The sequence below is a fragment of the Pseudopipra pipra genome, chromosome 2 (assembly GCF_036250125.1).
Source record: "Pseudopipra pipra isolate bDixPip1 chromosome 2, bDixPip1.hap1, whole genome shotgun sequence".
NCBI lineage: Eukaryota > Metazoa > Chordata > Aves > Passeriformes > Pipridae > Pseudopipra > Pseudopipra pipra.
In genome coordinates, this window is record NC_087550.1 from 38,303,064 (window position 1) to 38,322,621 (window position 19,558).

The 19,558-nt window shown below is 42.1% G+C and overlaps 1 protein-coding gene across 1 annotated transcript; it reads right to left on the bottom strand.

Annotated features, from left to right (window-relative positions):
• Window positions 1-1,924: 1,924 nt before the first annotated feature.
• LOC135409483 (transmembrane 4 L6 family member 1-like) lies at window positions 1,925-17,701 on the bottom strand. Its single transcript, XM_064645082.1, has 6 exons — window positions 17,549-17,701; window positions 14,410-14,589; window positions 11,842-11,907; window positions 5,386-5,531; window positions 4,424-4,610; window positions 1,925-3,905 (listed from the first exon to the last, which is right to left on the bottom strand). The coding sequence occupies exons 2-6, from the start codon at window positions 14,578-14,580 to the stop codon at window positions 3,885-3,887; spliced, it is 591 nt and encodes a 196-aa protein (XP_064501152.1). The 5' UTR covers window positions 14,581-14,589; window positions 17,549-17,701; the 3' UTR covers window positions 1,925-3,884.
• Window positions 17,702-19,558: the final 1,857 nt, after the last annotated feature.

The window sequence follows — 19,558 nt, forward strand, 5'->3', positions numbered from 1 at the left end:
TTTGTTTACACAGAAGAGGTTGCCTGGGAGGAGAGGCACAGGACTGGGACAGTAAAGCAGAGGCTATGGCACTCAGAGGTCTGCGGGGACCAACCTCTCACTGGTTTGCTTTGCTGTGAGTGCCAACAAAAACGGAGCACTGGGGCCTGAGGTGTCTGAGCCATTTGCATCAAAATGAACTGACAGTTCCTCTTGAAATGAGATGTTATGAACTAGTCTGCGGTTTACAACACAGGCATTTGGATTGTGTCCTTGATCCTGACAGATGAAACACTGGTTTTGAAACATTTACAAATTTTCAAATGGTGTCCTTGGTCTAAAGTTTAATTCGTATCCCAAGTCAATCCCAGGAATACTTTTTCAACCAGCAGATTTACAAGTGGCTGATCTCCTGCACGAGTTTCAAATGCAGAAAATGGGGATAATTTGATGAGAAAATAACATATTTTTAATCCTTCTATAAGTGCTTGGGTGGTGCAACTGCATGGTAAATAATAAATATCAAAATTAAACACTTTTTTCATTACGTCTGTGTAAGTTTTTGACCATTAATTAAAGATCATAGGTACAGAGAAGACAGATTAATAGGTAGAGAGAAAGATCAATAGAGAGAAAAGAGATATAGAAGAATATTATGAGTTCCTTAGTTTTACTAAATTCTTCACATGTACAATACATAACAAATTTCAGGGACAAAATTCCTCTTTTTTTAAGGAGATTTCCCTGAAATAACTCTTTTCATTTTGGGAAAAAAACCCTCAACAACTTAAAATCGATAGTAATCTCAATTATAAAGCATGATATCTTATCTGTAGTCAAGCCAACTCTCTGTTCAAATCAAAGTTTTTATTATATTTAGTATTATGTAGATGTTGTATCAGGAACAGTGTGGCCAACAGGTCCAGGGAAGTGATTCTTCCCCTGTACTCAGTGCTGGTGAGGCCACACCTTGAGTACTGTGTCCAGTTCTGGGCCCCTCAGTTCAGGAAGGATATTGAGGTGCTGGAGCAGGTCCAGAGAAGAGCAACAAGGCTGGTGAAGGGACTCGATCACAAGTCCTATGAGGAGAGGCTGAGGGAGCTGGGGCTGTTCAGCCTGGAGAAGAGGAGGCTCAGGGGAGACCTCGTCACTCTCTACAACTCCCTGAAAGGAGGTTGTAGCCAGGTGGGGGTTGGTCTCTTCTCCCAGGCAGCTATCAGGAAGACAAGAGGGCATGGTCTTAAGCTGTGCCAGGGGAGGTTTAGGCTAGATATTAGGAAGAAATTCTTTACAGAGAGGGTGATCAGACATTGGAATGGGCTGCTCAGAGAAGTGGTGGATTCTTCCTCTCTGAAGGTTTTTAAGATGAGACTGGATGTGGCACTTAGTGCCATGGTCTAGTAACCATGGCGGGAGTGGATCAAGGGTTGGACTTGATGATCTCAGAGGTCCCTTCCAACCTGACTGATTCTATGATTTTCTTTTGAAGCCTTGCCCATCAGAAGAGCTTGGGTTTGCAGGTCTCCCTGCAGTGCTCGTCATGAGGAGCTGCCTCTGTTGCAATGTGCTGGCCAACTCCTTGAGAAGGCCCTGATGACACTTCTGAGAGGTCAGGCTTTGATTCACATAAAAGGTGATTTGGGGAGCTGAAATGATTTAATCTAATTTTAACCCCCTTAGGTATCTTGGTTAAATGAATTCTTAGCATAGAGACAGGTGTTTGCTTTGGTCACCCACACTTCTGTGTTGCTAACTCCATCTGAGACACTTAGGTCTCTAGACATCTGTGAGTGGCTCTCAGGTGTGACAGAGGACATGGGAGAGACCCTTGCCACCTGGAGTGGCAATTTAACTCTGCTTTCTATGTTATTCCATTTCTCTTCCTACTGGAGGTACTTTGAAGTCACAAGTCCTTTACGTCGCACAAATCAAGCCAGAAAATAACTTCAGAAGAACAATATTTAATATTTACATATATTAGTGAGGCCAGTGATCACGTTGGCAGGACAGAGGGTGTCCTCAGGAGCACAGAGACATGGCACTAAATATCTCCAGAGTGGGACAGCTTGGAACAAGCAGATGGCAGCAGTACAGTGCACTTAATTTTCTGTGCTGGAAGTGTGCCAGTGGGTATCTCCCTCTCCTGGTGCTGGCACAGCCCAAATTGGCTTTATCAGAGAGGTGAAAGTCAGGGAGTCAAAGCTAAGGGATGAGGGCAGGGACTGTGAAGAGTTCATAGAGCCCCTCTGCTGGTGAAAGAGTCTCTCTCCACCTGACTACATGTGAATATTTCTAGCTGCCTCCTTGACTCTTTTCCTTGTTTGATGTCTCCTTTATGTGGTAGCACTGTCCAGGCTTCACTGCTGACAATGAACATGAGCTTTTTAAGCCACCTAGCAGGCTTGGATGCTCCTAGTGATGATTACAAACTTGGACAAGTCTTATGCTTTATTTTTTACAGAAGGTGCTTTTAAGTTTTATGGGTCAAATTTCCTGCTTCTAGAGGTAAAACTGTGCTCCAAAGTACATATGCTCCTCATCTAGGCAACTTCTTCCCCATTTTTGTATAAAGGAGACATTTATATGAAGCATTTTGTATACTACATTGGAGGACAGCACAAACAGTGTGTGTCTGCAATCACTGTGTTCAAATAGCTTACTCCAATGCAGAAATATTAACAACTATGACTGAGAAAACACAAATGTCTCTCTTTGAAAATAGGTTCCAAGTACTTTAAATATATTCAGGTTTTCATAGCTGTGTACATATGTTCAGCACAGGTAAAGATTGATTAAAAGGCTGACTGAGGGAAGACAGTTCATGTCCAAGAATTAACCTTTGAGGAAGTCACTGAAATGATGGGTTTTCTGAAATTTCCCAGTCACGGACTTTAGCTCAAGATCAAGGGCTTTTGTGATTATGCAGATCCTGGTTGGGATAACTGTTACTATAACACTAAAACTGATGCAGTTTGTTGCCTTCAGATTATCTCTTTTGTTTTTTACTAAGCTGAACATAATTGCTACCTTTATCTTTGGTTATCTTTAGCTAGTCAATTGGTTTGGCCATATGATCTATTCTAGAGCAGCCCTACAGACCTGTGTGGAAGTTAGTGAAATTCCTATGTAGTCTCATGAGGGCAAAATGGTTTTCACCCCTGTGTTAAACCAGACGTTTCTAAACTCTTGCTCCAAACCCTGCTGTCTGTATTGACCCAAATGCCCCTCAAAGGCTCCCACATCTCTCAGATACTCCTGAAGAACCGATTTAGAAGTGCACTGGACTTTGTCAAACATGAGAGCAAGCTACTGAATGGCCCAAGGGGATTTGGCTCCAGGGTGGCTGAAGGATGCTGAAAACTGTGTTCTTCAGTTGCCTCTGCAGTGTCTCAAAAACTGCTTGATATATTCTCTGCTCATCCTAATTCAAATCTGTGAGTGCCCAGTTAGCAAGTTAATAGGAATGGACAGGTGAGCCACAGTGGGATCTGGGGAGGATGGGACATTATTTACATCAGCCAGAAAGCGCCTGCTTCATGCAGTTGATAAATATATACATTAACAACAGTTCCATCTCCCACATACACAAGAGGGCAAGTGGTGATCTTTTATCTGAAGATTGTTGTGCTTAAATATGCAAGTCAGGAGCAGGTAGAATAACCTTTTTGCCAGTACCTGAGGTTTAGCAGGTATAGTTACAGAGATGAAAATGTGGAGTCTCAGATCTAAATGATCTAGCCCTTTTCCACCCTGACGTCTTTTACAAAAAATTCGTTTTGCCCCCAAAAACTCCTGAACATTTTGTTTTTAGTTTGTTGTTCCCCCATAAATACAGTACAGTGCACTATCCTTATTGTATGTGAATCGGCAGCTCGGGGCTTGTCCTGGCATTCCCTGTAGGTCATTCACATCCCAGAAATATTTGTCTGTAAGGCAATGAATGAAAGACGATTAATTAATATTCCAGGGGGATCTTAGGCTTACTGCAAATATCTTGTACAATGAAAAGAAACAATTAAAAGGAAACAGTAGTGATAAATGAAACTTGAAAGAGTTTTTCTTCCATTTTATAAAATAACAATTTAACTGCTGTTGACCTATTTAAAACATATCTACTTTTTGTCGCTCTCTTACAGATGCTAGGAAGGGTCATTACACTTTATCAAAAAGGCGTCTTGAATAGGAACACAACCATGCAAGTGAGTATGTCAGTATGTCATACTGTTCTGCTGTTGAGAAATATCTGAGGGCCGGGTTATCCCTGACTGCAATGTGATGGAGAGAGAGCAAGTGTGTGTGCAAATAAAATCTGTACAGTCTCAGCTCCCCCGAGGAGCTTGTTCAGGGGCTGTGCACATCTGTCAGCTCATGTACCATTACAGAGCCTGAAAAATAAAATTGGTAGGAATGTAAAGCACTCTGATATCTTCTACTGCATACCAACCTTTCTTCTCCTCATACATGTGCCACATATGAAACCAGTAAGTCCACTGATGACTTGAATAAAACAAAGAATAGCTTCAATCACACCGATGGCCAGGAGAATAGAGAAGAGAACAATATTCCAAAGGATGATGTTTTCAGGTTCTTTGCAAATACTCCATGTTGTCTGGTTGAACAAGTAATTGTCTCTGTGTTAGAGAAAAATAATTGACAAGGTATTAGAAAATAAAAACTGCAGAATGCTTTCTGTGTTTTCTGGCATTACCTTTTCTGAGCTTGATTGCACAAAGTGAGTCTCAAATTCTACTAGTTGGTAAAAGCTGGTGATTCTCTTCAGAATTCTCTTTGCACAGATGCAATTGATAACTAGTGAATAGAACCACATCTGTACTTTGTTGCATACACAAGAAGCTCCTCTTTGTTCTGTGGCTGAATTGTATTAGTTATTTTGTGTTAATAGCCAAAGAGAAAGGTCTGTAATGGTTTAAGATGTGTCTCCATATTCTCCATTCCTGCTGTGGTATCTCAGCCCATCTCTAGCTCTGACTTGAAGAGCATGATTGCCAAGGTTAACTTTAAAGATTCAGAGATTTTTTCTTTGCTTTTCAGAAGTAAGTAGAGCAGGCTCAATTCTTGATGATTTAACAGATTAATGTGGCACAGTAATCAAACATTTCCCTTTGACTCCTTTGGGAGTCCCAGCTCACCAGCATTTTAAAAGCATGATGCAAATTGCACAAGGGGCCCATGACAAGCACAACAGAAGAAACTCAGGCAATTTGCCAAAGGATGATTCCTTGGTCAAAGAGGTGACCAGCTGGAACATGCTATTCAGAGAAATGTGAGTTTAGTCATACACAGGGTGGTCCATCAATTAATTTTGGAAAAATTCAAGTTTGCTATAAAAAGATGGGGGAGAGATCAGGGAAAGCGAAGTTGGAGGAGCCTGTAAGCCATACTCACTTCAGAGTGTCATTCCTGAAAGGGTAGAGGTATTCTCCATCACCTGTGTCACACAGAGGACCCCCAATCAGCCCCAGTGAGGAGATGACCACACAATATGCTCCTCCTGCAAATCCCAGCACAGCCAGAATCACTGACAGCAGCATCTGGAAGGGAAAAGACCTTCAACATTGCATGCACAGAGGTTTGAGTGGCATGGAGAGTGTGGGAAGATGACTGGGGTTAAAAAATTAGAGGAGACTAAGAATTACAAGATAAAATGCACCTGCTACTCAATGGATGGAACACGGTTGACATGCCCCTTGAGAGTTCCCTATACAGCAATAAACACCTGCTATGGGGGATGGAACGGAGCATGGAGCAAAATGGAGATGCTGCGGCCTCCCTCCATAGAAACCCCTGCAGGGAGGGGGAGCACAGTGGTACTTTGTTGTTCCTAAGACTGTATGGCACTTCTCAACCAAGGGAGATAGATGAAGATGTTCTGCTGCTGAGCAACAACTGTTGAAATCCCACTTCTTAAATGCCAAAATACTTCCACCTTCCATTAGGCATGAGAAGTGAAGTGAGAGAATTTTACACCAGTAAGAAATAAAAGGATTTATGAGTCAAGTCACTCAAGTTCTACCTAAATATAAAGAAATAGTATAAAAGTCAGTTGAGAATAAGGGAAAATCGAGGAAGACTCCACCGAAACTTCTGGGACGAGTCAACATGCTGAACCTGTCTACCCCCCTATAGGGACATCTGTTGGGTAAGAATCATACTTCACGTGCATTAAATACTGATATTAGGATTAGAGCTTGCTTTATAGTGTAGCAGATTGTTTCAAACATGTTTTTGCAGTCAGATACTATCACTGGCAACCCTCAAACCTTATTAACCTGTCACAATTTGTATTAATAAAGAGTGTTATTCCATAAACTGTTAGAGTGAGTCCTTTACAGGTGCTAGCAGTTGACAGCAACAGATAACACATTGGTAAGACCCACTGAGGGGTCTCCATGCTGGTGGCTTAGCCCCCTGAAAAGGGCAGTCGAATTACCCTCTGATCCAGTGAATCTGTTCAGTGAAGGGTCCCCTTGTGAGATGCTGACAGACTAGTCAGGTATAAGGGTTTCAGCTTCTCTGGGGCACTGACAGACAAATAAATCACTAAGGGTTGAGAAAATCTCTCCACATTAAGGATTGGATAAACCCCCCCTTTTCAAATGACAGAGAGCTTACACTGAATGGGAAAAAATTCTCTTTATTTGTTTCTTACTATATGATGAAACTACTACTACTACTTTTTCTACTACTATTAATAATAAATTTGTGGGAACAAAATATAGTTGACTTTTTCTGACTGTTATAGCTATTCTAGATGTTAAAGGACTTATTTGTTTAGCTTTTAAAAGGTTGCAAGCCCAGAGCTTTACTTATTCAGAGTTTTATACTTGAACTATCAGTTATGAAAAATCTGGTGAGTCTTCTTTCAAAAGCCAGTAAGAAGCCAGTCCTGGCTTGATGTGTTCCATATCATGTGCCTTGGCATTTCCAATTCTTCACCTTTCTTGGCCCTTGCACCAACAGAAACTAGAAAGCAACCACCAAACCAGGTATGAAAGTAACAGAAGATGCATTAATTGTTTTTGCTAATTGATGGAATGCAAAAAAGCCTTTCTTATTGCTACTGTCCTTCATTTTGCAGCACCATGACACATGATAACCTCTGTCGTGTTGAGAAATCTAATTGTTCTGTGTGTGGCAACAAACCAGTGGTGACTTTGGATTGTATGTAATGCACCTATATGTTTTGCATCAGCCACTCCCACAGAAACATTACCTTTCCTCCATTTTGGGGTAGTTTTCTCTTAGTGGATGGGATGCATCTGGTTGCTGTTTGTATATAGAAACAAGAATACTAGGAGCTGCTACTGGTGTTTAATCTGGGACAGGCTTTACACTAGTCTTGCTAAGAGTCACTGCTTGTGGTTGTTCACAACACTGCCAAGAAGGAGAAAAAAATCTGGAGCAGACTGATAGAGCCAGGGGAAGACCTGGTGCAAGGACAAGGCAGCAAGCCGGCCTGGGAGTCAAGATAGAGACATGGCTGAGGAAGCACACAGGAAATACTTTCATCCATGACTTGGGTTTGAAGCCAAAAATACCTCAGGTCGCATTTCCCTGTTGCCAGCAAATACCAGTGAAACATAACAGTCCACAAGGCAGGTAGAAACCTTCTCCTAGAGCCAGTTGCTCCACAGATCTCTGCATTACATAATCAAATGAAAATGCCCACCATCCATGTTGGAGATTTGTGACATGTAGTGGTATTTTCCAGTTATATGTACTGTTCTGGACACTTCTCTGAAGGTTTGCCTCATAATCTGTAGAAATCCAAGAATTTTATTAACTAATTCATGATCTCAAATTTTCAGTATTTTCCCTACTTTTACTTTTCATTGACTTCCGTCAACGCTGCCTCCATACAATCCTAAACATCCACTGGTCAGATTATGTGACCAATACATCTGTTCTAGAACAAGCAGTAGTCACAAGCATTGAGGCCATGTTACTTAGAACACAGCTGCATTGGGCAGGGCACGTCTCCAGGATGAAGGACCACCGCCTCCCTAAGATCTTGCTTTATGGTGAACTTGCCACTGGCTACTGCAAGAGAGGAGCCCCGAAGAAAAGATACAAGGACTCCCTGAAACATCTCAGCCTTGGCCATATTGGTCATCATCACTGATCTACTCTGGCCTCAAATCTGGAGGCCTGGAGACACACTATCTATAACACTGCTGTTTCCTTTGAGAACGCCCGCAGGATCACTCTCGAGGAGAAAAGACAACGCAGAAAGAATCGTGTCTTGCAGAATATACCACCTAAGGAGTCTTTCTGCTGTGCCTTTTGCAACCTGATATGTCTATCTCGTATTGGCCTCATAAGCCACCAGCGTGCTTGTAACAAACGTGGATAGAGCCTTCCTAAATCTTCATTTGCGAAGCCCAGCCATGAATGAATGAACTTTTCATTGAAATTTTTATTTCCTCATTTGTGTCCTTGGTTGCAACACAAGGTGTAAACTGGTATGCTTGAGTTTGTTGAAATTAGTTTCCTGTGGTGTTGACCTGTTCTCTACTTCTCACAAAGGTTTTGCTTCTTTTTTTGCTGATTTTCTTTTAATGTTTTCCCTGCTTTATTCTTCACACAATTGGATTGCCCCTGGTGAGATGATGAAGACTTTTAGCATTTGTTCTCTGAGAATTTGCATCAACTGCTTTGGTGAAGTTACCAAGTTCCTCCTGTCCTAGCTTGTGTTGCTCTTTATTGCCCTGGTTCTTGTTTCATGCACATTTCTTTCTTCTCTGTTTCTCTGTAGGTGTGGAGTGGTTTGGTTTTTTTTTAGTTGGTTGGGTGGGTGGGTGGTTTTTTTTCTGGAGTTGTTATGCTGTCTGGTTATCCAGATATCTTTGCTTTTCTAGGTCTTTTTTTCTGGAAAGCTGCTATGGCTATTCTTGTTCTACTGGTAATTCTTAAGGAAGGCTTGGAGAGAAATACTGGAGTATGTGTGCTGATGCAATGAGAGAAGCTGTATTTTGGGTGGGCCTTTTTTCCTCATCATGCTAGTGCAGTGGATGCTTTTAGATGTGCATATGCTAAGCTGCAAAGCTTTCTAAATCTATCACTTTTCAAAATCATTACTCCATAATGCAAGGACAAGAAGCCATTTATGCATGTCTGAAAGTAATAATTTAAATTGTATTAATGAAAAAACTTGATGCAGCACATAATCACTGTGAACTGAAGAAGTCAATAAGGTGACTAAAAAGTATGAGAAATATAGTAATTATTACTGTTGTAGATACTTTGGCAGTGTGTAAAGTCTCTGATGAAGTCTGAAACTATTAAACCAGAAATTGCACAAAATACAATAGGATAGAGTCCCTTCCCTGAGGAAAAATGTTATGTTCTGATTGAATGATAATTCTGATCAATAATAGTGCTTTAACCTTTTTTTTTTCCTTGTGTAAACCGATGCTGAGTATTCAGTGTAGATTGTCGGTTTATACCTAAGATCTCCAAAGCAGAAAGGTGCCCAAACTAGCCTTTGATTTACAGATGCTCCTGAGTAGCTCCAGTGAGGGCTATTTCCCTGGCAGTAGGTGGAAGCTGGTGGACAAGAGCTGGGAACCCCTTATCAGGTCCACCCAGATCTACCTCACAAGGACTTCTGGTACTTTGGGAAGTTGCTGCCTTTATGCATGTTTGAATGGATCCCAGGGGTCCTTTGCTCTCCACAGCCTCACACCATCCCCTGCCTTGGATATGCAGCCTGTATGTTCAGGACATCTAAGCAACCCTGCTGTGGATGTCTCTGCATTTTCTTCCACTATCCCCAAAGCAAATTTTCCTTGAGCTTCCTTCTATTGAAGAAGCATATCATTGGCCTTCAGATCTCCCTGCAATACTCACTTGTTTTTGCATGCTTGGAAATCACTCTTCCCCTGGAGCTGTGCAGGGGAAACTGTTGTTTTTAATGCCATTCATAGCCACTCACTCTTTGCTCATGTCCCCTTCTCATCTCTACTTTGAACCACATTCTGTTTAAAACATAGGGTGTAGACCTTCACCCTTTTCACCTCACAGAGGTGTGTGACTCCCATAGTCCCAGAAAACAGCATTTTAATTGATATGCTGTCCTCACTGAGACTATTCCTTAGTTTGCTCTGGATAGCTTCATCACCTGGCCATCAGCTAGCTCTCTTCATATGAATATTTACCACTTTGTAATAAGGGTTAGTGGGTATGGTGGTATTTCTTTGAAGGTTGGTCTGAATGATCTTGAAGATCTTTTCCAACCATAAAAATTCAATGAGTCTCCTGATTCTATAAAATATCATCATGCATACTGAAACTACTTTGTCAACATCTATTGTATTCTCTGTAAGTAAAAACAAAAAAGAGGAGGAACAGCTTGTAGGTTACTGATCAGTGATTGGAAGGTGCAGACGGTATATCTGGCATTCATATACTGCTGCTAGGAATGTCTCAGACTGTGAAGGGTTGGTGGAGGGGAATGGAGGATAGTGGGAGGTCTGTGGATGTGGGCTACTGAATGACACTGTCTAACAACCTTTATGGTTGGGCTGGGGAGTGAACCCAGCCAATCTGGGAAAGTTCGACTCTTGGCTCTGTAATATTTAGTGTTGGAATGAAGGATGGGGAAGGAACATCTAAGATGTGTAAACTCAACCCAGTTCAGCTGGATTTCCCCTCATAACTCACCACATTCAGCAGACTGGGAGAACCACCACAGTATGGCTCTTTTTCACCACTGCTTTCTACATCACACAAGGTCAGGCGAAGCAGCTGGCTCAGGCACTGGGTTCAGGGTGCTTGGGCTCACACCCCAGCTCTGCAACTGGCCTGCTTGGCCATCATTAGCATCCTATCTGCTTGTGACATTTGGTAAAATCAATGTAATGGCACGTCCCTTGGGACGTACTTGCTTATATCCTAATGAAGAATGCTATTTTGGTATTATGAATAATGAATTAATTTAAGTAAAGCATCTTGAAGAGATAAAGATCTTCTCATGGATCAAACTAAATATTAGTTGAAGACTAGAGAAGATACATGCTTGATTGTATAGAATCTCTCATTCCAGGTTGCTTCTGGGAAGGATGCAGACTAAAAAAATATTTCTACGTCAGTTTATTCTTGCCAATCATGATAGCCACACAGAAGTCTGTGCTCAGGGCTTGAGAAATAACGGAGATGTCTGTATAGTGTGTTGCTTTATAATATTCTTAATTATCAAGGAAAAAAGTCTTTCTAACCGTTCTTTAGATGACAGCCTAAATTGCATTTGCATGTTTCATGTGCATAACATTTGGGCAAATACAGGCTACTAGTCCAAACTGTGGGAAGCAGTGTGGGCTCCTTAGGGCCAGATGCAGCAGCTCAGGCTTTTAGCATGGACCTGCCAATAGGGGACCTATTGGAGGAATAGGACCTTCCTATACAGAGGAAAGCAGGAATGAACCTGTGGAAAAACAAATTGCCATGGAAGGGTATGGAGGAAATAGGGCCTGGTGGAAGCAGAAGGGATAGGTAGCTGTCTCAGCCTTTAGTATTGCCTTTAGCAGAGGAAGCTGGACCCACGTTTTACTTTATGTAGTACCCCTCTGCCCTCAGCTTTGTGCCTTAGTGCTCCAATATCATCCCTGGCTGATTTCCATTATACCAGCAGCTGCAATATTGTAACATTCTTGTTGGCTTAACTGAGCTCTCAGCCCCAGCCCAGGGACGCTGTAGATCAAGCTCCCCTTCTATGTTTCCCTGACATGGCTGTTGAAGGTGGCGTGATGGTTTGTGACTGCACATTTCCACCTGCTGAGCAGCCGTTTAGGAGCTATTGCACAAACTCTGTAGTGCCATTTCAACACATAAATATCCACTTACCCCACATCTGTTAGCGCAACATCCTGCTCCTCCTGCTCCCAGCATCATGAATGCCAGCAAAATAACCTGTGAGAAAAGCACAGACTGAATTGGTGTGCAGCACTTTTGCTGGGATGGTTTTTAAATTCTGAGAGCTGGGGCATCATGTTCCTCAAATGCAAACCACCTTCCATCTCTTCTCTGTGAGTTACACCTGCTTAGATGTTGGTGCTGCTGAAGAGTTATTTTGAAATAAGTGTGGGATTACAGCTAGAGCTGTCTGGCAAATAGCTGGTACATTAATTCTGGTTGCTGAAGCTATACTGCTTCTTTTCAGCAGGGTATTGCTGGGTTTTTTTTGAATTTATGTGTGCAGTGTGAATATCTCTGTTAGACTGTGTAGGACAGGGTTATGAAACCTGCTTAGATATGCAGGCCCCCAAATATTTTTCAAAGGATTTATTCTCCGTTGCCTTTTATGCACACCCCAGAGGCAACCTATAGCACCTGCAGTGGTGACTGGACCACAGCTGGAAGCCTGAAGAAGTAGAGTATTGAGGTTAAAAAGGCGTTCCTCTTCCTGGAAAGAAGTCAGCTCTTAAACAATCACAAGTGGACCCCAAGGCAGCATCAGCCCCAGTGTGCTACTGTCTGGCACTCAGAAGAAGAGTTAATACCTCTGCCCATCAAGCCAACACTTCCTTTCCTCCAGGGCTGTCTTCTTTCTTTCGAGGTTTTCCATCTAAGCTGCAAAGACCTTTTTGTCATCTCTTAGCCTGGCTCAGGATGAAGGGTTTACTTGGCAGCTTTCTTTTTATGCAGTGCCTGATTTTAAACACTGGCCTTTTGACATGGGAATGAGAATTTGCTAGATTTGGCTGTTGTCAGTAAAACAGGAGCTGTGCATGAGCCATGGCTCAGTCAGGCACTTCCCAGTGTTGCACATAAGCTTTCCCTGAGGAGAGATGTTACAATGACACACAGAGCCTCTCTTTACACCCTAAATGTCTGAAATAAGGAAACAGAGAGGTGCATGGGGTATTGCAACCTCATCCGTAGAGCCAGGATATGGACCAGACTCCAGTCATGGGACATTCATCCCCCTGTTTAACTCTTTAGGAGGCCCAGAAGTCAATCCTCAATTTTCCATGCTTCCAGCACCTAGAACACAGAGCTGATAACAATGCTTTCTTTACCCTTTTCTTCACCTGTGGGCATTTCTCATGCTGTTTTCTGGAAAACCTGTACACCCAATAGCATTGCTTGTGGATCAATAATTACTCCTAATGCTGTGTTTTGAAGCTCAATGCAAATTTTTCCTCTCCTCTTACTTACCGTTCTCATTTTTGATGTATGTGGTGCTGGCCACAGGCAAGTCAGTGTGGAAGCCTTAAAAGAGAGCTCATTTTCAATGAGCCAGTGATGCTCTTATGTCTAATATCTGCCTTTTCTTTCATTGAACGCCAATGACTCCTGGGCTTGCAGTGATATGAATTTTCCACAGGTCTCTCATGTAGTTCCACTTCTTCCTTTTACAGACTCATGCTTACGTTCAAGCTCAGCATGAGTAATAGGCCCAAGCAGTAGCTGGAAGAAGAAGCAGGCAAGCTGCTGGTAGAGAACAATTTATTGAATGATCTTATACCATGTCTCTGCTTTGGGATATATGAGTCTGAACCACATCCACTGCAGGTTTTCCGTAGTCTTAAGTGGCAGCTGCATCATAGCCTGACTGTGAATGAGATTTGCTTTATTTCTAAGTTAATTCTTAAACGTTCATTTTTTTTTTTGGCATGCAGGTAGTTAGCTCTGTGCCAGTTTACCATTTGCCTAGGCTGCATAGCAGCTAGTATGCTGGTCATATGTACAGTACTCTCTCAGCTTTTTAACTACACTTGGTTAGATATTGGAAGAGCACAAAGGGAGCAGGTTTTCTGATGAACTGGAAAGATAACTATTCCCCAACATGTTCCCTTCCAGCCATGGATATTTATATAAAAGCGATCTTTCCTGAGACCTGGAATGGAGAATTAGTTATAGAAGAGCACATTCAAACCAGATCAAACCCAAGAAGATGTAGGTGGGAGTGTGGGAACATGAGGTGTTCAGGGTTTAAGGCATTTGCAGCTCCACATTTGTGGAGTGTTAGTTGGGTTTTGAACTAACACCTACTGAAACGTTTCAGTTTTGCCCTTAAAGTTTTCGAGAATTACGTGTGCATAAAATCAGTTAGAGGAATAACGAGGCCGTGCAGACAACAGTGACCTCCAGCTAATCTTAGGACCTCAGCTTTGCTTTGACTCATGGAGAATGAACACCCATGTAACCCTCCTCAGAGTGAGCAGTCAGTCTTAGTGCTTCTTTCTGTCTTGGAGTCCTGTTAAGTATTTCAGGAATACCTTCATTAGCCACTTTTTTGTCCTAAATACATTTTCTCAGTCACGTTACCCAGCTTCCCGGTTAAGCTGTTCATAAGTTTATGCAAAACACATTTCTATAACTTTTTCTGTTAATGGAGGTTTTCTTGGCCCTGAATTTAAAAGAAAACAGAACAAAACCCCTAAGAAACATTAGAAACACCTCTCTTACCAGTATCCCAGCTCCTAGAATGCCATGGAAATACCAGACCAGATCGGTTATCTCGCTGAGCTGCAGAACTTGTCCGTTGGGGAAGTACAGGAGAATGTTGGAGACGATGGCACACGTCGCCAGTGGGAACAGGGTAATCCCAATGCACTTTGAACACTTCCCCGTGCACATGGCAGCTCTCTGCTCAGGAAAGACACAGGGAGGTTTGGGTTACTGCAGCGCAGGTAACACAGGATTTCAGCAGTTTTTTTCTTAAACAAAGAATCTTTAAAGAAGAATCAGTTTTGAAGAAAGAAATGTTCCAGGTAAAACTTACACAGATAATCCTATTCTACAGACCCTGTTCCCTTCAGTGACTTTATTTAAAATTGAATTACTCAAAACTGGAATGTTTAATTGGATTTATTTAAAATTATAGGACTAAACCTGTGTTGCTATGAAATTAACAGAGAGTTTCATTTTAATTGTTAATGTACAATTGTCCGTCCATTGGGAACATAAGTAACAAACCCATGACCACACAGATACCCTGGCTGGCAGTCTTCATGGTGGGGCTAAGGCCTTGAGTGAAAGGGGAGATGGATGTACTGGGTTGTCTGGGACCACTGTCTTGGGAAGATGGTTTGAAATGTCTTGTACTGAAGGTCTAGAAGAGCAGGAAATGGCTACCAAGAATGCCATAGGAATGTACAACCCTGCCTTGGCGCTTTGGAAAACAGAGAAGCCTCACAGGGACCCCTACCAGCTGCATTTCCACTATTTCAGTCAAAAATACACTGTCAGCAAGAATTTGTAATGTTCATTACTGTTTTCTGTGATATTCTTATTCTGCAGTTAAGAATAGATAAGACTGAGTTGTGGGTTTGTTTGGCATCCATGCTAAAATACCTGAAAAACTATAAACCTGTCTAATCCTGTGGCTATTTGCTAAGGACGGGTCAAAAAGCCATCCCACCTCATTTTCAGAGATCTGCCATAACATATAAAACAGCTGCTTAGTACTTCACAGCATTTGGGTTCTTATTTTAAAATAAAAGAATCAACATAAATGAAGTACTGGTTGAAAGAGATCTCTGCAGGTCTCCAGTCCAACCTTCTGCTGAAAGCAGGACTATCAACAGCGCTAGGTCACTGTGTCGGCCTTGGCTTTATGTAGCTGAGCTTTGAAAACCCCCAAGGATGGAACCACAACCACCTCTCTGGGTGAAAAATGTTTTCTCGTGTCCAACCTGAATCTCCCAATCTGTAAATGGGGCTATTGCTCCTCATTACATCCTCTCCCACCACTCCACCACCTCTGTCACCCCCAAGTTTGTTGTAGGCTGCTATTAGATCCCTCTTCACCAAAGTCTACAATCTCAGCTCATTCTGTGCACATGTTGTGATCTATAGCCAAGGAGAAAAGACTGATCAGTACAAAATTGGATCCACAGATATTTCTCCATGTCAGCTTGGAAATTTCAAACCACTAAGGCAGAGATTATTGAACTTTATGACACAGACGGATCACAAGTTCTTCATGATGTTTTATCATAGCTTCACTCCAGCTCAAGGCTTTCAAATGCATAAAGGTATAAAATATGCATGAAAATACAAAATACCAATCTGTGGGTTTCTTTCCTCAGAGAGAACTGGCAGTTTATGACAAAGAGGGCTTTGCTCTCCTGTGAGCAAGTTACCAAATGCAAGAGAAGGAAAAGGATCTGGTCACACTCTGTTGCAGTACACACACCTGTAGCCAAGCACGCGCAGATGCCTACACTTGCTACGTGCAAATGGTTATTGTGATAACTGAGACAGTAAACATGAAATGTCCCTCAATTTGGTCATATGCAGTGGCTAATCCTTAAAGTTTTATAACACAGGTTGGTGTTGAGAAGGTATTAAGCAGGCTAGGAGCACAGAAATCAGTCAAGTTTGGGTTCCCAAGCAAAAAAAGGCCCAGGTGAAAGATAATATGAAGACGTTTGAGAAAGACAGAGGCAGACTAAAACAGACTTTGCTGACAAAACAAAGACAGCGAAGAGGTAAGGTAAGGCATGAGGACAGACAATGTCCTCAGACCTCTGTAACTGAAAAGGAAAACAGAAAGACTTTATCAGGTACCATATATTGCTGTGAGGCAGCTGTGACTGCCAGAGACTTCTGAGTTTGCATTTTTATAGCAAAAAATTTGCATCATTCTCTGCCGCTGTGAGTTCAATAAGAGAACTGTGCTTCCCTGCCTTTTCTTCTGAGCACTTTGCAATCATGTTGTACTTTTTAATCTAGTTTTAAAACAAGTTAACTGGAATTAAACTATTCCAGAGGGGAAGATTTTTAACAGAGATACTTCTTTGTTTATGGTCATTACCTATTGTTTATATAGTGCTCAAAATTTGACAAGGAATTTTGCAAGCCCCTGGAAAAAGCCCCAGCTCAAAGAGGTAAAAATCTAAACAGAAAAACAATGCGCAAGTGAAAGATGAAGTGGGGAAGGAGTAAAGGGACATGGGAAAAATATTGCATATTTCACCTGTCTTTGAAATAACTAATGTGTAGGTTATTTTCTACATTGACTTTTGCCTGTCTGCTTTCCCATCTCATTCCAACTTTAGCTTTTCCATGTTTTCCCAGCCTCACGTACTTCCCCTCCCCAGAGAGAAGCAAACAAGCACAGGCATTGCCTGGCCTCTTACAAAAGCTAAGTCTTGTAGTTGAGTTATAAATCCTCTTCTGCACCTTTCATACAACATTGGAGGGCCCGACTGTCATCCAGTGCAGAGCAACATGACACTGCTTTGGCTGGAAGAATAGGGGGCAAGAGCCTGTTCTCTCTGACCTATCTCAGTACCACTTCAAACTGCAGGGAGAACTTATCTAAACAACAATCACCAGGCGTAGCGAGAGCCTCTGCCACCAAAATCAATGCCACTTTGCTACCTGTGCACAACAGAGGATCTGACTGTGTTATTACAGTTTAGGAAAACACTCTGGACTGCCAGAAGCACTTAAAAAACATTATTAATTCACCAAACAAAAGCACATTCTGCAGCTTTGTTAAGCAAGGTGGCTAGAGCAAGCTTCTAATTTTTAATGAGGGTTGTAGAAAGTTTTGCTTTTTAATGCTAAGGAAAGCACTGTAAATACTTTTGGTTACCTTCTAGACAGAGCTAAGATGACCTCAAGGCTCCAGAGTTCCCCTCAGCTGGCTTCGGGCTTTCCAGCTCCTCTCTCCTGGAGTGTGGCGGTCTGAGGGAGGCTCAGAGATGTTTTTGGGTGACGGCCTCTATTAAACAAATAGCTGTTTCTCTTTGGAGAATGAGGAAATACCCCAAGTTATCCCTGGTTGGCCAGCACAAGGTTGGCGTGTCACCCAGGGTTATTGATTATTTTAAGGGCAGTGTTCCAGTGGTCAATGCCTCAGCCCCCAGGACACGCAGATTGGAACAGTGGAGACCTTTTTACAGCTGCAGCCGTTTCAACCATGTGCAGTTTGGGAGAAGAGGAAAAGAAGGGGATAGCAGAGAAACAATGAGTGCTTGGCAGAAAATGTGATTGAAGCACAAGGTGGTGGCCCAGCAAAGTCTGGCCACTGGTGTGTTGTTGTCTTTTGCACAACAAGTTGTGGCTGTTAAAATTCAGTACTGGTTGTGCTCCAAAGGATGCTGCTGGGAGAGCTAGATGAGGAGAGTGGAGATGGGAAGGGAAGGAAAGAAAATTCACAGCAAGCCAGGAGAAAAAATAGGAAGAAGGACAGAAAGGCTGGAGAGAAGGGAGAGATGTAACCAAAGGGGGAAGCAAGCAAACAAAAAACCCACACTATTCCAAGGAGGAGAGAGTGGGAATACGGAAGGGAAACTGAATTTTGCTTTGGCAGAAGAAAAAAGGTAAAAGAGACACTAGACATGGGACAAGAAATGTAACACACAGTAAAGTATTAAAAAAACATTAAAAATAAACTGGGAGAAGACTCATACCTAGGAAAAAGGGAGTTTCTTTTGTAGAAAATGTGATAATAATAACCACTAAAATACATCCAAATGCTAAAACATATAAACATATATGTTACTCAGTAGGTCAGATTTGGCCCAGTCATGCTGGGAATATGCTCAGATTCCTCTCTTCCACTGGAAACATCTGCTCTCTGACAGGGCCCTCCTGTTGCCTTGTTCTCAACATTCAGATGGAAGGATGACATGATCACAAAAACATCTGTGAAAGGGACATGTGAGTGAAAGCAAAGATGCAGAAAATTTCACTCTCTGCTCTCTCTCACCTTCATCCTCTAAATCCTCTATGAAAGATTGTTCTAAGGTGGAATTCATCTCCTGTGACTTTAGGTGTCCATGAGGTAGCCGTCACCCTAAGCTGCATTTATTCTTAGTGAGAGAAACAGACAATTCCAAGGAAAAGAATCACGAGATCTCCTGTAGGAGTAGGGCTACAGTAAGTCATTAATGATGAAAGAATCTCACCACCTTTTCAGATTTAGATGTCAGAATCTGTGGTCGGATGAATTGCATCCATGAGGACTACCAGCATGGCAGGGTGACTGCAAGACACAGGGACTTCAGTCCCCGGATTGCATATTTAATATAAATAATAATATAAAATAATATTAAATAAGGTTGTCTTCATCACTGACTCACAGACAGTGAAAATCTCTATTGACCTCAGAGTGGAGTCAGGTAAAGAACCTTCATTACAATACAGAGGGCAACAAGGAGGAAAACAGAGCAAACTCACTGAATCCAATGCCCCAAACTTCAACAGACATCAGCAGCAACAGCCTTTCACCATGATTTTTGGGATGGTATTTTGACCCCAAGGTAAAGGAACAAAGTAAGTCTCAGACAATCTTCCAACAGGACAAAGGTGCAAGGCCTAATACCATTTAAAGCAGTTAAAGAATTAAATTTAGAACAACTTGAAGACCATCAGCAATTCGCACTGACAGCTGGGGCAGCCGGGGGGATCTGCCAGCTTATGTAGATGGTTAAGAAGCAGGTAAGGAAATTTCATAATGATACTCAAGACGAGTCCTCTCCCTAAATTTCATATCCTGGTTGCTTGGAGTTTTTATACAGTCCTACTCTGTAATATCTCTAAGGCAGCACCTTTCCCATCCTTATATACTTTATACCCTCAGTTAGCCTCAGCATCCTTG

Coding starts and splice junctions, on each gene's coding strand:
- LOC135409483 (XM_064645082.1), bottom strand. CDS start 14,580: ATGTGCACGGGGAAGTGTTCAAAGTGCATTGGGATTACCCTGTTCCCA. Junction 11,908..14,409: donor TTCTAGGAGCTGGGATACTG/GTAAGAGAGGTG, acceptor CTTTTCTCACAG/GTTATTTTGCTGGCATTCAT. Junction 5,532..11,841: donor GTTGCGCTAACAGATGTGGG/GTAAGTGGATAT, acceptor TTTCCCTTCCAG/ATGCTGCTGTCAGTGATTCT.